General features: G+C 39.6%; 1 protein-coding gene across 25 annotated transcripts in view; it reads right to left on the bottom strand.

The window, feature by feature from the left end:
- DTNB (dystrobrevin beta) overlaps window positions 1–20,322 on the bottom strand; it is a 302,922-nt gene that overhangs the window by 56,159 nt on the left and 226,441 nt on the right. For 17 of the 25 annotated variants that reach the window (XM_032293916.1, XM_032293926.1, XM_032293912.1 and 14 more), the window contains exons 11-12: window positions 16,910–16,999; window positions 13,362–13,449 (exon numbers count right to left, since the gene is read on the bottom strand). In XM_032293916.1, the coding sequence (XP_032149807.1) occupies window positions 13,362–13,449; window positions 16,910–16,999 (178 nt within the window). The remainder of the gene's footprint in view (window positions 1–13,361; window positions 13,450–16,909; window positions 17,000–20,322) is intronic. The other 8 variants (XM_032293929.1, XM_032293931.1, XM_032293937.1 and 5 more) reach the window with 1 other exon arrangement.

Raw genomic sequence — 20,322 nt, 5'->3', positions numbered from 1 at the left:
GGTCTCAAACTCCTGACCTCAAATGATCCACCCACCTCAGCCTTCCAAAGTCCTGGGGATTATAGGTGTGAGTCACCACGCTTGGACCAATTTAGTTATGAAACCATCACCACTATCTAATTCCAGAGTATTTTCACCACCCCAAAAAGAAACAGCATACCCTAAACAGTCTTTCCCCATTCCCTCTTCCCTTGCCCCTGACCTCCATTACCTGTCTCTATGGATTTGCCTACTTTGGATATTTCATCTAAATGGAACCATACAATATTGACCTTTTATGTCTATCTTCTTTCACTTAGAAATTTTTTTTTTTTTTTGTGAGATACAGTCTTACTTTGTCATCCAGGCTGCAGTGCAGTGGTGATATGGTTCTGGAGTGTAATAAAAATCCCAGAATCTTGGTAGTCAAAGCATTATGTTCATGCCACTAAAACTCAAAAGAAGTTCCCAGGTCCAATGAGCAACTTGGAGGTTGTAGCATCTAAAGCAAGAGATACCCAGAAAAAAACCTAAAGCTGAAGCCCTCTTAACTGACCTCAACTTAGTGCATGTAGCAGGCATCCCGGAACGGTCTCAACTTCCCGTGGGAAACAATGACTGCTGCCCCTGGCTCGTGGCTAGCAGCCCATACTCTAGTGCTCTCCATGTATTTTTGTTACAATCAGTTGAGTTGCGTGCTTAACAAGACGTGTTGTCTGTTCCTCACTGGAACGACTGCACTTGCAGTTATGTAATCTAATTAAATATCCCAAAAATCAATGAGATATGAGGACGAAAGAGGGTTTCTATTTCTAGGAAAACCAAGTTGAGTGAGTTGGAGACTCCATAGAGATGAGCTTCTAGAATAAATTGGTACTGACTTAGCTAAAGGTGAGACAGCTGTAAAGATTTGTAAAAATTATAAAGAGAAATTTTGTACTCTTGGATCATAAGAACTATTAAGTTCTCATTTCATTGTAAAGGACTGAAAAAGGAAGCTGAACTTGCATCATAGGAGAACATTTTATGCAAAGGAGACAACCTGGAGCTCCAGAGGACCTACACTCAATGAATAGGCTTGGCCCTACATCCAAATATACAGGCGGACATGCAGAGCAATGTGAAGGTACCATTTTATGGTTCCCTATTTTAACTTACTTAAAAATGTAGTCAGAATATTTTTAACATAGACAAAAGGAGAAAAAATAATGTATTTCCATATACTCAAACTAGGTTAAACAGTTATAAAGATTTTTGACACATTTGCTTCATCTATTCCATATTTTGTTTCTCTTTGAAGTATTTTGATGCAAATTCTTGAAAACAATTCACCCTACAGACGTCAGCAGACACCTCCAGAAATATTTTAAGCCAGCTTGTGATTGCTGACCAATCTCTGGTTCAGGAAACTGGACTTCTACTGGGCACCAAGTCATTCACCTACGGGCCTACCTCTCCCCTCTCAATTCAGAAGATCTTAAGGCAAACAAACAGGTTCCTGGATCCTGAATGATCCCTGATTCATGTGGAAGGACATCTCTGAAGCTTCAACTCAGTGATTTACTTCCCCAAACCTATTCCTTTCATACTTAAAATGAAACCAAGTGTGTAACAACCCGATTCTCCGAATGTTTTCTGGGGTCCAGAGCAAGCCTACATTTTCAGTGAACATCTTGAGGCAATCTGTATTGAACCAGGTTCACTGCAAAAATCCTGTTAGGACCATTTCCCAAAGAGCTCAGAACAACCCTAGGAATGGATTCCTGGGCTGTCCTACAATCTGTCAGTGGCAGCTAAAGTAGCATTACTCACAGATATCAGAGATAATCCACTCGCTTCTAGGCCCTTGGGTTGCTTTAATTCTTTCCTTTTTCTTTGTTCAACAATATAACAAGTATATTTTACTTAATGCAATTTTAAAATGTCACATTCTGAATATTATCCTGTACCAGTGGCTTCACTGTTGTTATATAACTTGTTTGGTAAAGTTATGCTGACAGCTTTACTGAGGCAGCGTCACATGATGCATTGATGTCCTCTGGTGCTGAAAGTGGGCATTAGCAACTCGGTGTTGTGTGTGAGGGCAGTGGAGAATCAGGGTGTATCTAATAAATTTCTTCATGGAGGTCTCATGTCATTAGGTAGAATTTGCTCTTTCAAGAAGTTTCTTGATCACCTCTGAAGTAATAATCAAAAAACTTAACAGGGTCTTAACAAAAACTTACAAACTGAAAAGTTGCAAACCTCTATCAAACTCAAAGCCAGGGCTGTTTTCAATCAGGGAAACATGAATCCTAAGGAAGAACCAGAAACATTTTTTTCAAAGACACTCAGGCATCATAGGCATTCCTAAGTTGTGAAATGAAAATACGGTTTCCTAGAAAATTAGGATAGAGATGGTATGGAATGTGCATTCTGGCTAAGAAGATAATGACATGTGCCTTTTCAACTTTTCCCTAAACTGATTGCTTTTTTCCTCTAAATTTTTCCGGACTAAACAGGTTTCAGAAATCAAGAGAACTTCAGGGTTCAGATTTTCAAACTTTTAATAAGTCCAGAGATTTGGCTTGTCTTTGGCAAGCTGACCTAAAGTCTCAACAACATCTAGTCTTTTCTAGTTCAAGGTGAGCTAATGAGGGCCCTACTAAAGGGCAAAACGTGGCCTGAAAGAGTAAAAGTACAGGTCCTTTGCCAAGAAGATAGAGTGCAGAGAGGAATCTGATAGATTAACAGAGAAAGTAAAATTATTGCCTTATGCCCTCTATCTAAAACTAACGGTTTTCAACTAAGAGTCACATCTAGCATGCCAGGTGACTCTGGCTTGTCCCTAGTCCGGAAACGTTTCTCTCGGTCAGTGGTTATCAAATTTCGCCACACACTCCAATCACCTAGAGGGATTTTTAAACCCTCAGTGCTCAGAGTGTATCATCCAAGAACAACTAAATCGGTTTCTGGAAGTATGCTTAGGCAGCAGCAGTTTCAAAAACTTCCTTCTCGGGTGATTTCAGTGTGCATCCAAGGTCGATGCACTGCTCTAAGCATCAGAGTTCTTGTTAAAACTGGCAAAACTGGGACACTGTAGAACATCTCCTGCACATTTTGGTTGTTTTCAGGAAAAAAACAATTTACTTAGCACCAAATACCAAAAACATGGGTTGTGTGTAAGTCAAAAACACTGGTGGTGTATATCTGAGTATGGAAAGTGATCCCAGAAGAGAATTCAAAGGGTACCACATTTACAAATAAAGTCACATAACCCTGTATTTGAATCTCAAGTCTGGCTGGAGAACCTTGGGAAAGACGATTTAACCTTTTTCTGCCTAGGTTTCCTTTTTTGTAAAATCACATTAGGAATCATCTATCCTCCAGAGTTGCTCTTAGAACCAGAGGTAATATTTCTAAAATATCCAGCATAGGATTATGAATACAGATGGCTCTCAAAATGGTAGCTGTTATTTCTCATTCTGTTATTAGGTCAAAGCAGTTAGGCAGGGTAACATCTGGAGGAAAAAGACTTTTCAGTGCCACAGATGTATAAGCTGAATGAGTTTAGGAGACAAAGGTGAGGGATCATCTAAAAATGAAACAGTAATCAAAGACCTAACAAGGAATGCAACTGTTAGGTTGGGTGGATGGATGCATTAAGGCCAGAGCAACGAAAGGCAAAAAAGTTAGGGATCAGAGGACCATATTATAAAAGTTAAAGCTCTGTATCTGAGAATGAAGGTTCCAGAGTAGGATCAATTTACTATTATATGAGAATGAGGTCCCTTTAGTCCTTGGAACGACAAGGTGCCTCTAACTTCCTGTCACATGAGCATTATCTCAGGTTCAGGTGGACTCACAGAGCTCCATCATCTTAATGAGATGAGACACATCTGATAAATACAGGATAATAATTAAGACCACTTTGAGTCAAACTTGGCAAATGTTATAAAGCCAAGGAATGCCAACTCAGAAAGCAAACGGTAATCCAGGGGCATGCATTTCTGGAGCCTCCTAAAAAGAGACTGGAGATTCCTGTCTTATGAATGTGGCAGGATGAGTCCCAAAGGGATATGCCTGGTATCAACTAGGCGTTTTTTATATTCCAGGGGAAGTTTGCCCATCACCCAAGCTGCCTTAGACTATCCAGAGGGCTGTGGATTGTTACCCTCTCTCTCAAAAACTCAATCTGCTGTGGAAGGCAGTGATTCCCAAATTCACTGTAAATCAGAAGACTGGGAGTTTTCTTTTTTTTCCATAAAGATGGATGGGCCCTAAATCCAGAGATTCTGATTCAGTAGGTCAGAGGCAAAGCCAAGGATCTATTTATTTTTAAAATACTTCATACATGATTATAATATGTAGGGAGGTTTGGAGCCATTAAGTGCATGCATAACACCGTAGGAGACTGTTGATCTTGAATTACAATAAGCCATGAGGATGTTTCTGAATGCTGCATGCCTGGAGCAGCTGACAAGGTGACCAGGCTATGCAGCCTGGGATCTGAAAGAAAGCTGCTCAGAAACACTGAAGTGTGAGGCAGCATGACAATGGGTGATGGTGTCCCCTTTCTTTCACCTTTCTTCCAAGTTTTCCATAATGAGTTTTAAATTTTTTTATAAAGGAAAAAAAAACCTTAGAGGTAAACAAAACATCTGATTACATCTTGGTGATGTTTGTAATGACACTTTAAGAATTTGCTATTATGACTATGATTTAACACACATTATAGTTTTGTTTTTAAAAAAGGAATTTAGGGCTGCAATCACAGCACTTTGGGAGGCTGAGGTGGGTGGATCACCTGAGGTCAGGAGTTCAACACCAGCCTGGTCAACATGGTGAAACCCAGTCTCTACCAAAAATACAAAAAGTAGCCGGGTGTGGTGGTGGGTGCCTGTAATCCCAGCTACTTGGGAGGCCGAGGCAGGAGAATTGCTTGAACCTGGGAGGCAGCGGTTGCAGTGAGCCAAGGTCGCGCCACTGCACTCCAGCCTGGGTGACAGACCAAGACTCCATCTCAGAAGAAGAAAAGAAAAGAAAGAAATGTAGGCAGGCACATCAGGAAAACAAATTCTCTCTCCTGGCTCATATAAGCAACATGAAAAGTCTTTCTTTGAAGGTCGGCCTGCAGAGGTTTCTGCAGCCGACTCCCCATCCAGGGAGACGTTATGGCACGCACGCTGAAGCACGCTACAGGGTCCGCTGCTGGCTGCCCAAATTATTTAACAATGTGGAAGAAGGTCTTTGAAAAAAATCAATACAAAGCCTATCTCGCAGGCTATAAATAAATTCTTTTGAGCACTACACCCACTTTATGCAAAGCACTTGTATCAGTGTAAGATTAGAGGATTAGGAGTTTCTGTATAACAAAACTCTAGTCAAGAAGAATCCTTCCTGAGTGGCCCAATGGTTGTAAGATAACTACACTCTGCAAAATAAACCGAAGATGAAAGGGCCCAGCCATATCAGTATTCATTCTAACAATGATCATTTTCATGAGAATTAAAGAATTGGCATCCGAAACTATCAGGTGTAAAGAGACTTATCTTGTTTGCATAGGGAGTAATGAAATCTTTTCAAGGTCAAATGGCTTTGGAGCTTTTATTTACAACATTTTAAAAGTACTATGTAAAGTCAATAAGACTATGGAATGGCATAAAATATACTTAAGTTTTACAATCCAACCACAGCATGGCCCATCTCAACAACTTTATACATTTTAATTTCTAAAATAGCTGGAGCAGTTGTGACTGACTGAGGGCATGTCTAAGGTTTAACTAATCACATAGCACTTTTCTGTTTCTTTCCCAGACTTTTTCTTCTCTTCTGTTCCATTTCACTAACTAACCTTTAGAGTTGTAATGGAGTCAGATACTTGAGCTGACATTAGATTTTCAAGGAAAGGATTTTGAAATCTAAACAAATCCAAAGGGATAAATTACTTTTTGGGGGAGAAACAACGCAAGAATTCCCATTTGCTGCTTTCATAACTCTATTTCCCTATGAAGAAGTAAGTATAAATTGGTACACATTTCTTTTTTTTTTTTTTTTCTTTGAAATGGAGTCTTGCTCCGTCTCTCAGGCTGGAGTGCAGTGATGCAATCCCAACTCACTGCCACCTCCGCCGCCCAAGTCAAGCAATTCTCTGGCCTTAGCCTCTCCAGTAGCCAGGATTACAGGCACCTGCCACGACGCTGGACTAATTTTTGTATTTTTAGTAGTGACGGGGTTTCACCATCTTGGCCAGGCTGGTCTTGAACTCCTGCACTTGTGATCTACTCGTGTCGGCATCCCAAAGTGTTGGGATTACAGGTGTGAGCCACCGCACCCGGCCTGGTAAACAATTCTAAAATGGATCTACTGGTTTGTTTAACATGGTCCTGCATGAGCTGGCCTGCCTGACTTCATTCCAGCATTGTTCTCTGCACTCTAGCCACAATGCCAACTTTCAGGCCATTCAACCTGCAGCCTCAGGGCCTCTACATATGCTGAAAACCCCGCCGGGCATACACTTCATTCTCTTTACCTGGTTAATGCTTGTACACTCTTGTTGTTTTGGCTTCAGCTCATTCCTCCTTCCATCTCACTCTTTGCATCTAGTTTTAATTCCTTATCTCCAAAATTATAACCTCCAGTAGTTAAATCTTAGTAGTTAGGAGACAGGACAGTATCCCTGTCCCAGCTTGGCCACTTACACACCATGTAACCCTGGGGAGTTTTTTTTTTATCTCTCTGAGGTTTAGTTTCCTCAACAAGAATGTTTTGAATAATAAACTAGCTAATATATGCAAAACACTTAGAATAATGACTGGCACAAAGTAAATACTCAATAAATACTAGTTACTAGTGGTATTCTTTTAGGATCCTTACTGTCACCTTTCTCTGTCTCTGTGAGAAAGGGTCTTTATTTCTCCTTTTGACAGTTTATCCAGTTTCTTTTGGTATATTATTTAACCGTCTTTTTTTCATAAAGAAAATTCTTAAAGTTTTTTCACATACACTGGTAACATTGAATGTAATCAGCTGTTTTACTTATTTTTGAGACAGGGTCTTGCTGTGTTGCCCAGCCTGGAGTGTAGTGGTGTGATCACAGCTCACTGCAACCTTGAACTTCTGGATTCAATCAATCCTCTCACATCAGCCTCCCAAGTAGCTGTGACTACAGGCACATGCCACCTCTCCCCTGCCCTCCCCCCTCCCACCCTCCCTCCTTTCTTTCTTTCTTTTTTACTTTTTAGTAGAGATGAGGTCTCACTATGTTGCTCAGGATGGTCTTGAACCCCCGGGCTCAAGCGATCCTTCCACTTTGGCCTCTCAAAGTGTTGGGATTACAGGTGTGAGCCACTGTACCTGGCCTTGTTTTTAAAGGGATTTTTTTTTTTTTTTTTTTTTTTTTTTGAGACGGAGTTTCACTCATGTTACCCAGGCTGGAGTGCAATGGCGCGATCTCGGCTCACCGCAACCTCCGCCTCCTGGGTTCAGGCAATTCTCCTGCCTCAACCTCCTGAGTAGCTGGGATTACAGGCACGCACCACCATGCCCAGCTAATTTTTTGTAGTTTTAGTAGAGACGGGGTTTCACCATGTTGACCAGGATGGTCTCGATCTCTTGACCTCGTGATCCACCTGCCTCGGCCTCCCAAAGTGCTGGGATTACAGGCTTGAGCCACCGCGCCCGGCCTAAAGGGATTTTTTTCCTTTATAAAGAAATTGTTATATTGTTTCTGGGGAGAAATCTAGTAGTGAATCCTTTGTAGATAATGTAACCTCTTATGTGGTTGCTTTCTGAGGATTCTAACTTTGTATTCTGTAGTTTCACTATGATACGCCTAGTTGTAGAATTATTTTTATTTATCTGTTTGGGGACTCATTGTGATATATTCATCTGAGAATGCTTGAGTACATTTTGGAAATTTAGCCATTAATTCTGCAAATATTTTTTCACCCTAATTCTATTTTCTTTTTGAGAATTTCAATTAGATGACTGTTGGTTCTCTATTTCCCATGTCTAAAAACTTTCAGATTTTTCATCTTCCTGTGTTGTACTTTGGAAAATTTTCTTACATATATTTTCTAGTTCACTAACTCTCTAGTGATGTGTCTAATCTGACATTTAACCCATCCACCAAATTTTAAATTTCAATAACTTTTGTTTTGAAAATCCGTAATTGCCGTGTGGTTTGTTTTCAACTTTGTTCTTTTAAGATAGTATTTTGTCATGTTTTTAATTCCTTCTTTTAGGTCTTTAGAAATCTTAAACATAGCTATGTTATAGCCAATAACTCCAATATCTAAAGCCATTGAGGGTCTCTTTTTTTGCAATGTCAGCATAAGGGTTCAAGTTTAATTGGACTCTTTCGGTGGGGGTGCTGTTAGGCCTCAATTGAGAATGTAAGCAGAAATTTATGCTTTGCTTCTACCAGGTGCCTTGGGGTTAGTTTTAATGTTAACATTTCACCTTGGTGTTTCTCAAACTATGAAGTAATGCAAATGCACCTACACAAGTATAGACAGGCCGAAGGTTTTGAATTTCCAGGGAAGACGACTGCTTCCACTGCAACAGAAGGAGACCTATAAGCTTTCTTTTTCCGTGTGCTGGCAGGCAGCAAGTTACTTTTTTTTTTTTTTTTTTGAGACAGAGTCTTGCTCTGTTGCCCAGGCTGGAGTGGAGTGGTGTGATCTCAGCTCTGTGCAACCTCCACCTCCTAGGTTCAAGCGATTCTCCTACCTCAGACTCCCAAGTAGCTGGGATTACAGGCATGTGCCATCATGCCCGGCTAATTTTTTTTTTTTTCTATTTTTAGTAGAGATGGGGTTTCACCATGTTGGCAGGCTGGTCTCGAACTCCTGACATCAGGTGATCCACCTGCCTTGGCCTCCCAAAGTGCTGTGATTATAGACATGAGCCACCATGCCTGGCCTAGTTATTTTTTATACAACACATTCACCAAGGGTATAATGCTTCAAGGGGCCTACCTTAATGTGAGAGTCTCATTTCCAACTCTTCACTTTACACATAACCAAGGTTTTGCCCACAGAAGCTCTGACAATTGACATCCAAGCACAAGGCAGGGGTGGCAGTAGCAGTGGCAGCAACAGTAGCTCTTGGGCTGCTTTGGTTTTCAGTTACTTTTCAATTCCCAGGAAACTGAATTCTCTTCTACTTATTTTCAAATCCCAACTCAAGTAACACCTTCTCACAGAAACTATCCCTTACTCTCCAGAATAGATCAGGCACCTGCTCTACACTTCCACAGCTCCCTACATTTTTCTTCCATTGCACACAACGATTTGTAGTTATGTTTAGTAGTGTGATTATTTGTTTAATGTTTGTCTCTGTCACTACACTGTTAGTGACGGCAGAAATCATTTGTCCACCACAGTATCCAGTATGGCACAGTACAGGAACAAAAGAAATAAATGTGTGTGTGAGGCTGGTGGGGGGGATGATTATTAATGTGAACATAACTCCTCAAAGAAAGTAAAGAACTGAAAAAGGAGAAGAAAAAGAGAAAACATTTTATTATGAATATTTCAAAATTACAGGAAACACACTGCAAATCTCTGGGGAGCCACTTCCTATTTCAATCAAACTCTTACATAGTCAACATTCTTGGTTCCTTTTGGTTTTAATTGAGATATACTGCTCAGATCTTAAGTGTTCCATTTAATTCATTTGACAAATGGACACTCCTGTAACCCATACCCCTAATGAAATGTGGAATATTTCTATCAATCCAGAAAGTTTCCTCATCTCCCTTCAATATTTTCATTTCTAGAAACAACCCCCCTTATCTGATTATGATTAGGATGATTAACTTACGGTAATGGATATGTTAGTTTGCCTATTCTAGAATTTCATACAAATGGAAAAAAACAGTATAAACTTCTTTCTATCTGGCTTCTTTTACTACTCATAATATTTTTAATATTCACCCTTGTGTTGTGTGTATCAATGTTATTCCTTTTTGTGTTGAGACAATTCTACTGCATGAATGTAACACATTTTGTTTATCTATTCTGCTGATAAATATGTGGGCTATTCCAGCTATTATGAATTGAACTGCTGTGAACATTCTTGTACAAAGCTTTTTGCGGACATGTTTTCATTTCTCTTGGATAAATATCTAAGAGTAGAATTGCTGGGTCATAGTATTAATGTTTGCTTCTTTAAGAAACTGCCAAATAGGTTTCCAAAGTAGCTGTACCATTTAATAGACCCGCCAACAACACTGTGAGATTTCTGGTTGCTCCACATCCTCTCCAACATGTGATGCAATCCAACTTTTTCATTTTAGCCACTCTGGTGGGTATATAGTATATATATCAGCATTTTCCTGATGATTAATGATATCAAGCACATTTTCATGTGCTTATTGGCCATTGGCATATCTTCTTTGTGGAATATCTGTTCACGTCTTTTGCTCATTTAAAAAAAAATGGTTGTCTTTTTATTGTTGAGGTGCAGGAATTCTTTATATGTTCTGTCCTTTGTCAGACATGTTTTGCAAATATTTTCTTTCAGATTGTGGTTTGTCTTTTTTTTTTTTTTTTTTTAAGACAGAGTCTTGCTCTGTCGCCAGGTGCCAGGCTGGAGTGCAGTGGCACAATCTTGGCTCACTGCAACCTCCGCCTCCTGGGTTCATGCAATTCTCCTGTCTCAGCCTCCCAAAGTGCTGGGATTACAGGCCTGAGCCACCGCATCCAGCCAGTTTGTCTATTTTTGAAAAGTATCTTCTAATGAGCAAAAGATTTTACATTTGATAGGGTCCAATTTATCAATTTTTAAAATCGTTTGTGATCCCTATAAACTAATACATTTTCATTCTTCTTCATGAGAGAATGAAGGTATTCTCCTATGCTTTCTTTTAGTAGCTTTATAGTTTTGGCTTTTATGTTTAAGTTTATGATACATTTCAAAATGATTTCTTTGTATGGTGTGAGGCAGGGGTTGAGATTCTTTTTTTTCCCTACAGAGATATCCAGTTGTTCCAACAGCATTTGTTAAAATAGAAAGAGTTTCCTTTTCTGACTGATTTGCTTCTTACCTTTGTTAAAAGTCATTTGACCTTATACATGAGTGTCTTTTATGGAAACTCTATTCTGTTCTTTATTTGTTCATCCTTCTGCCAATATCTTACTTTCTTGATTACTATAGCTTTATAGTAAGTCTTGATGTCAAGTAGGATTAAGTCTGCCAACTTTGATGTTCTTTTTCAAGACTGCTATAGTTATTCTAGGTCCTTTGGTTCTCCAAATACATTTTAAAAACAGTTTGCTAATTTCTATAAACAATGCTGTTAAGACTTGAATTGATATTAAATATATAGATTAATTTAGGAAAATCTACCATCCTAACAATATTAGACTTTTTAATCTATAAATATGGCACGTCTTCATTTATTTAGGTTTTCTTTAATTTCTCTTAGCAATGTTTTACAGTTTTCAGTCTTGAACATCTTTCATTAAATTTATCCATAAGTACTTGGTATTTTTAATGCTATAGTAAATAGTTTTTTTTTGTTGTTTGTTTGTTTGAGATGGAGTCTTACTCTGTCGCCAGGCTAGAGTGCAATGGCATGATGTCGGCTCACTGCAGCCTTGACCTCCCCGGGTTCAACCGATCTTCCCATCTCAGCCTTCCCAGCAGCTGGGACTACAGGTGCACACCACCATGCCCAGCTAATTTTTGTATTTTTTGTAGAGATGGAGTTTCGCCAAAGAGTGGTCTCAAACTCCTGAGCTCAAGTGGTCTGCCCACTTTAGCTTCCAAGGTGCTGGGATATACACTTTATATCTCACAGCAATACTATAAAATTTACTTATCTGTTCTCCTAGTGTTTTTTAAGATTTCGTAGGACTTCATATGCACAATAACGACATTTGCAAATAAAGACTGCTTTACTTTTGCCTTTCTCATATTTATGCCCCTTTCTTCTTGTCATGTTGCATTAATTAGGTCCTCTAGTATAATTTAGAATAGGGGTAGCAAAAGTGGTTACCTCTGAATTGTTCCTAGTATTAGGGGGAGATGTTTCAAAATTTAAGCTGTAAGTGTGATCTTAACTGTAGGTTTTGTAGGTAGTCTTTATCAGGGTAAGGAAGTTTCCTTCTACTCTTAGCATATGGAAAAGTTTTATAAATGAGTGCTGTATTTTGTCAAATGCTTTTTTCTACATCTACTGAATGATCTTATAATTTGTATCTTTTAACTGTTAATGTGATGAATTACATTGATTTTTATGTATTAAATACATTTGCATTTCTAGGATAAATCTCACTTGATCATGGAGTGTCATCCTTTTTACATATTGCTAGATTCAATTTGCTAATATTTTATTAGGGACTTTTGCATCTAGTTCATGAGAGAATTTGGCCAGCAATTTTCTTTGCCTGTAATGCCCTTGTATTGTTTTGTATCAGGTTATAGTGGCCTCATACAATGACTTATAAAGTGTTCCTTCTTGCTCTATTTTCTGAAAGAGTTTGCATCAAATTGACATTATTTCTTCCTTAAGTATATGATAGTATTGAACAGTTAAACCATCTGAGATTGGTTTTTGTTTGTTTGTTTGTTTGAGACTGAGTCTCGCTTTGTCAACCAGGCTGGAGTACAGTGGTGCAATTTCGGCTTGCTGCAACCTTTGCTTCCTGGGTTCAAGTGATTCTCATGCCTCAGCCACCCAAGTAGCTGTGATTACATGTGGGCGCCACCACGCCTGGCTAATTTTTGTATTTTTAGTACAGACAGGGTTTTACCATGTTGGCCAGGCTGATCCTGAACTCTTGACCTCAAGGGATCTGCCTGTCTTGGCCTCCCAAAGTGCTGAGATTACAGGTGTGAACCACTGCGCCTGGCCAAGCTTGGGGTTTTCTTTGTGGAAAGTTAATTATGAACTCAACTTTTTTAACCAACGTAGGAATATTTCATTTTTTAATTTGTTCCTATGTCAGTTTTATTAATTTGTGTATTTCAAGGAACTTATCTATTTTATCTAGGTTGTCAAACTTACTGGGAAAAAGTTGTTCATAATATTCCCTTATCATTCTTTTAATGTCTGCGGGATCTACAGCAATATCTCTTTTTTCATTCCTGATATTAGTAATTAATGTTTTCTCTTTTTTACTTGATGAGTATTGCTGGGTTTATTAATTTTATTGATCTCTTAAAGAATAAAATTCTGGCTCTTTGATTTTCTTTTCTTGATTCATTGTTTAAATAGAGAACTTTTTGATGAAATTAAAGTCCCTTTCAGTCTCTACCCTAAAGACACTCCCCCTTCCTTTTGTCCCAGAGGTACCTGTTCTCCTAAATTTCATGTTTACTATTTCCTTCCCATTCGTATATTAAAGTAATGCTAATTTCTGCTACTCTCCTGGGATCCTCCATTAACTTACCACATTTCCTGCTTCCGCAGCCAGCCGGGCAGCATAGCGAGCTATAAGCCGGTGTTCCTCATCCAGTCGGCTAGGACTTTCCAGAACACTGCCAAGGAATAAAAATGCAACAGGTGTCTATCAAACATCCCTTATTCTTGTTCCATTCTTAGAAAGAACAGAGGGAAGAAAAGCTCATAAAAGAATGGTAACGAAAGAACTAGAGGCCTGGGTCATAGGTACTAACGGTGTTATGAGAAAAAAGGGGATTTAGAGAAATGATGATGCCACATTTGTCATTCCTCATTAGCAGCACATCCCCTCTGCTCCCCTACCATCAAAGGGCCACTTCATTTTGAATGCAAGGGCTATGAAAAGACAGGGCACCCACAGAGTCTGAGACATGGATTTCTAACCAAATGTTTTGAAAAACTGATGACTTTTTGGACCTAGATCTCAAATTCAAAAAGACCAACTAAAGCATCATGAAAAAGAGAGGGCTGAGAAAAAATATACTTAACACTGGCTAAGCAAAAGTTTGGCCTTGCCAGGGCAGGCCAAACACATTGTAAAGTTGGAAAAGATTCCATGGCATCAAACATTCCCCTTTCATGCCCCTTTCTCTTCCTTTACTATGCTCATTCTACATCGATAGCCCCGTCTTGGAATTAATTAGTTTAATGCACTACTCTTTAACAGGAGTACCAACACTAAAAATGTTAAGGACCCATTCAGACAGGCTATCAGATAGTGTGGTATCTGGATGAAGGAAGGGTTCTTGAGTAATAGGCTGGCTCTGTATATGGGATGCTGACATGGAACTTCTGACTGATTCTGAAATACATGACTTCGTTAATTTAGTATACCAAATGTTATTTATCCTTATCAAGACAGTCCTAGATTAATAGGGATTGTGGCTATATAATTCTCTGTTTAAGACTGTCAGATGCCGTAAGGCGACAGTGATGATGTTGACTAAATGACCAGAGATGACTGCTGGGGCTTACCTGTACTTTGGCCCCACGTTCTTGGGTTTCCAAAAACCCTTTATCAGAATTTAGCAGTATGAGAAGTAATATACAAAAATTTAAAGACATGAGTTCAATATTCATTATAGCTTGTTATAATTACTGAGAGGAATCTGGGAAGGGTGTGGCTAAATCAATAAAGATCTGTCTGATCTTTTCATGTGTAGAATCGACTATATTGTTTCTAGTTTTTTTTTAAAAAATCTTTCTATTTCTTTGGCTAAGTCTTTAAGCTTAACTTATTCTTCTAGGATTTTCTTTTAAGTGCTTCAAGTATTCTGCCTATGATGTCTGTCAACACTTTATAATTTTAGGCATGCAAATGTCCATCTCCAGGATATATAAGCATCCTCTCAGAAATGATCTTGTAATAAGAACAGACTACTGTCAGTTGGCTTTAATATTTTAGGGTCAAGGGCCCAAGGTGAGAGATAAACTATAATATTTGTGCTTTAAATGTATCTGTCTGAAATAAGAACACTATCTTTTAAATGAAAAATAGTAAAAATGAATGCTTAACAATACAAGTGGATACTATTATGGAGGGACTGGTAGCCTAAGAAGCGGGACCTAAAGTGGCTGACCTCTGTTGTCTGGCAATGGGCACAATAGGTTCTTCTGTGCAAAAGAGCTCCTTTTTCTTAATCACATTCCATCTCCTTAGGAAGGTTGATCCTATTTGTCACTTATACATGAGTGTGGATGACAGGGCTGCTTTAACTGGCTATGTTTTCTAGCCAGAAACTAGAGGCTTGTGTTGATGAGAGGTTTTAAGGTCAATGGAAATTATTTGAGGGCAGTTAGAAAGGATCCTTATTCTTCTGATTGAATTGACTTTCATTTTCAGAATTAGTGAGCCAGGAAGGTTCTGACTTCTTGGAGGAAGTATGGAGCTCAGTTCCTTAGATTATAAATCAGGAAGTCATGCAGTACTCACCCACTCATGTTCTCCTGGGGCTACTGGCCACCAATTTTTGCCCAGGGAGCCAAGGCGAGACTTGAGGGCCTCAGCTAAACTTACCATAAATCTAACTGGGCTAAATTACTAGGTAACAGTCTCTGTCAAACATTCTGCTGCTATTTTTACCGTGGAAACTTCTGCTTACTCTGGACAACTGCCTTTACTGATAATAAATAATTTGTCTTGCCTAGGGTGAAACAACTTGATTCCTAGAGATCAAGAGGCTGGGACGGTGTGTAGAGAAATCATCTGTTGGAGGAGGAGACACTCTGTGATGCCATGCACAAAATGATCAGGCCCTTCCTTCCCTCCTAGAGGGTAAGCCTATTAAACATACTTAGAAGGTTAGAAAACCCTACTTCTCCAAGCTTTAGAGGTATGTACATACCCCAGAATAATTATGCTATTTAGTCATTGTAGGAAAACTATGGGAAATGATATAAAGTATAATATTAAAAGTCTTTTTCATATGTATATTTCCCACCTATTAACTTATTAGGGGGAGTAGCAGCAAGGTCAGATGACCTTCCCAAGAAGCCATGGCATGCTGTAAGCCAAACTAAGATCAAAATATAAAGCTTCAGCCCCTGTTATGTATATAGGTTATAAAATATGCTTTTCTCTTTAAGAACAAGAATCTAAAAGCATGGCTTTCCAAGTTGTTTGGCATCGTGACTCCTCTTTGCTGTTATGTAGGGGAAGGATGGTTTTAGATTATTTAAATTTTACCTGTCATCCTAATTGAAGAATGGTGGTGGGTGTGGGTATGGAGTGGGCAGGAGACTTTGGACCTACCTGAATGTAATACTTTATTGTTTTGTATTAAATCTTTTTAAAAAAGGATTAACTTTGCTATAGTTAGCAGTTATCACGTTTTTCCATCCCAAACCACTGAAGAATCAGACACATTCTCTTATTAACAGAGTCACTGCCATGGTAGTTTTCAGGGTTAGGGGAACGTGGAGCTATTATAACACATATAAGTATTATAATATGAGAGAGTCTACGTAATTTGGAAAAAAGACCCTCAGGTGACAGTGATCCCATACCATTGTTGGGAATCACAGGTTTAAATAATCAACAATGATAGATTCCTGCTAACAGATAAAGAATGGCAAAGATGTAATAGGGTGACAGTATCAAAGCCCCCAGATAAGACAAAGTGGGATATCTGTGGGTTGACCAACTCTAAACTTTGAATGTCAATGGAAAGATTAGTTAGGTAAGAATGAACAGGAAGAGGCTGCCTCAGATACCTCTGTGAATACTGCATCTTTGGAAATGTCGATCTCTCATAGATTTATATATTCTTTCAAGTGTAAGCTGAAGGAAGTGAACCCCCAATTTAAAGGAGAAGGTCTGACTCCGTGTTTAGGTAAGTGCCCAGCCTTGGCAAGGCTCCCTCTCTTGCAGAAGCTAATGCTTAACAATTATTTTAATTCTGCCAAGCATAGCTGGTTGCTGCTAAGAAAAACCCTCCATGCACAGCCTTTTTTCCAGCTGACAACCCCAGGTAGCAAAGCTCTCCCTCCCTCTGATCACCCCTGGCTGTCCACTGCTGCTGCTGCACCACCACTAACCGTGCACAGTGCTGCAGACGGGCCACATAGGAGGCTATCAGCGCATGCTCATCGGCCAAGTGACTGGGTATATCCTGGCTATACTGTAACCTAGGAACAACGGAGGCAAAGACAGCAAGCGTAACACAAACACATACAGAGGGAGAAGTGAACATGGATTAAAATGAGCAAACTTCAAAGAAAAAATTTAAAAGTAATAAATCATAATAAGGAAAACAATAAAAAAAATCACAATGCAAAATGGAATATGGTGTTAGATCCTCAGGAATCCGTCTCTCAAATCCTCTGAACAAAAGCAGTCCTTCAGAAGTGGCTCTGGCCCACTGACACGACAGCCCTTGTGAAGGACTTGTTGAGTCAGCAGAGGAGCTGCGTGTACAACTTTTGTCCAGGTGCTGCTCTCTGTGATGGATGCACTTTTTAGAGGATGCCCGCTGGCAAGACAACTGAAGCCCAGCGAATCTACTAAATATTACTACGTGACCCCCTAGTGCTATGCTTTTATAGGCTTTTGTGTACACTTAAGAATTTTCAGTGTTACTTCATGTTACCAGTAAAACATTTTTATTTTTCTAAGGATGCTGACTTTAGCATCAGTCTACTTCTCCCATAAAACTGGTACTCAGCCAGGTGCGGTGGCTCACACCTGTAATCCCAACACTTTGGGAGGTCAGGGTGGGTGGATCATGAGGTCAAGAGATTGAGACAATTCTGGCCAACATGGTGAAACCCCATCTCTACTAAAAATACAAAAATTAGCTGGGTGTGGTGGTGCATGCCTGTAATCCCAGCTTCTCCGGAGGCTGAGGCAGGAGAATCACTCGAAACTGGGAGGCAGAGGTTGCAATGAGCCAAGATCACGCCATTGCACTCCAGCCTGGTGACAGAGCGGAACTCCATCTCAAAAAAACAAAAAACAAAACTGGCACCTTCCCAAACTCATTAGAACTGCACCTAAATTGCAAAGCAACACTATATATTCTGAGTGAGGCTCTCTCTTATAGATACACGAAAGGTCCTTAAGCACATGGTCTTTTAACTTTTTACTGCAGAAATATTAAAACTTGCATAAAATAATCTAATGACTACCTCTCAGGTATCCATTGCAAAACTTGAATGAATATCAACATTTTGTCAGTGTTATTTAATCTAATTTTCATTCCTCCAACTGTTTGTGCAGGGATGCGTGGCTAAAAGCAAACCCCAGGCAATTACTTCACCTGGGGATACTTCAGTCTGTATATCTATCGGACAGTAAAAACATTTCATACAACCTAACACCATTATCACACCTAAAAACATAGACAAAAATATTTTAGTACCTTAGTCCATATGCCAATTTCTTCATATCTTAAAAAATGTCCTTTTACGGTTAAAGTCAAGATCCAAAGTCCCCACTTTGTATTTGGCTGGTAGGTTTCTTTTATGTTTGTATTTGACTGATACATTTCTGCTTTTGTTTGTTTTGTTCTGTTTTGCTTTGAGATGGAGTCTTGTTCTGTCTCCCAGGCTGGAGTGCAATGGCATGATCTCAGCTCACTGCAACCTTCCACTCCTGGGTTTCATGGCAAAGCTACCATGAAAAGCGATTCTTCTATCTCAGCCTCCTGTAGCTGGGATTACAGGTACATAACACCAGCTAATTTCTGCATTTTTAGTAGAGATGGGGTTTCACCATGTTGGCCAGGCTGGTCTCGGACTCCTGACCTCAGGTGATCTGCCCACCTCAGTCTCCCAAAGTGCTGAGATTACGGGTGTGAGCCACTGTGCCTGGCTGCCTAGTTTTGTTTGGTATATTTCCTGTCCCAGACTTGGAATGAACCATCCTTCTAAGGATCTCTGATTCCATTTACTGGCAAAGAGTATTTAGAGACCACAGTCAGAATGCCAGCATGCTCACTTTTCCAGGCTCACTAATTCTAGGCCTTCTCAGTGGACAAAGCTAGAAAATCTGTATATTTTAGGAAAAAAAAATAAGTCCTCTCAGTGCTTTCAAGGTACCATTTCATTTTCTTCTGACTTGTGTGTCTTTCAACCCTTTTCCCGTTTGCCCTGAGAATACTTGCTGGCAGTGCTTGAGGATACAGCATTTACCCCGAGGTAACTTTGCCATGAAACATCTCGTTTTTATTATTATTCTCTTAACACGCTAGTACGTTGACTTTGGAAACAAAAGACATCGTTCTATTTACAGCATTCTATTTTTAGCAGTGGTATTTCCATTTATACAATACAGTAACTCTTGATTGCTGAAAATGCCAAAGCTTAGAAAGCATAGCATTCCTGTGCATGATTTTATTATTATTATTATTATTATTATTATTTTTGAGACAGAGTCTCACTCCATTGCCAGGCTGGAGTGCAGTGGTGCGATCTCAGCTCACTGCAACCTCCACCTCCCCCAGGTTCAAGCAATCCTCCTGCCTCATCCTCCCAAGTAGCTGGGACTACAGGTGTGTGCCACCATGCCCAGCTAATTTTTTATATTTTTAGTAGAGACGGAGTTTCACTGTGTTGGCCAAGGATGGTCTTGATCTTTTGACCTCGTGATCCTCCCACCTCAGCCTCCCAAAGTGCTGGGGTTACAGGCATGAGCCACCGCGCCCAGCTGATGTTAATTATTAATAACATCGTTCTTGAACAGTTGGCTGAAGATTCATTTAATGAATCCAATTTTTCCAAAATAGATGATTCTGATGATTCAGATGATTCTGATGTTAGTTCTGTTTAGAAATAACTCCAAGAACAGTTCTTATATTTTATTTTCATATTGAAAATCAGTCACTTTGCTTCAGCCTCCAACAGCGTGTTGACGTAAAATTAAAGGAGCAATGGCAGTGAGTTGGACTTTTTTTCTGAACAAGAAAAGGGTTAATGAGAAGTCAACAGCTGTTCTAATCTTTGTTTCCTTGTAAGTAACATGTCTTTTTTTTAGGCAGGGTCTTGCTGTGTCACCCAGGCTGGAGTGCCGTGGTGCAATCATGGATCACTGCAGCCTCGACCTCCTGGGCTCAAGTGATCCTCTAGCCTCAGTCTCCAGAGTAGCAGGGACCACAGGTGTGTACCACCACACCCAGCTAATTTTCAAATCTTTTGTAGAGAAGGGGTCTCACTTTGTTGCCCAGGCTGGTCTCGAACTCCTGGGCTCAGGGATGTAACATGCCCCCCCGCCACTTCTTTTCTTCTCTAGCTGCTTTTTAAATGTTTTCTTCATCACTGATTTTCAGCAATTTGATTCTGATGTGCCCTAGTACAGTTTTCTCTTTGTTTATCCTGGCATACAGTTTGTTGCATTGATAGCATTTGTAGATTTATAGTTTTTAACAAATTTGTGAAAATTTCTTTGAAAAGTTGGGAAAAAATGTTTCTTAAGTATTTTTTCTCCCTCTCCTCTGTTAGACCACTTGTCATTA

The sequence above is a fragment of the Sapajus apella genome, unplaced genomic scaffold (assembly GCF_009761245.1).
Source record: "Sapajus apella isolate SASKATOON/1434 unplaced genomic scaffold, GSC_monkey_1.0 scaffold31, whole genome shotgun sequence".
Lineage (NCBI taxonomy): Eukaryota > Metazoa > Chordata > Mammalia > Primates > Cebidae > Sapajus > Sapajus apella.
This window is presented reverse-complemented; position numbering and strand designations above follow the sequence as displayed.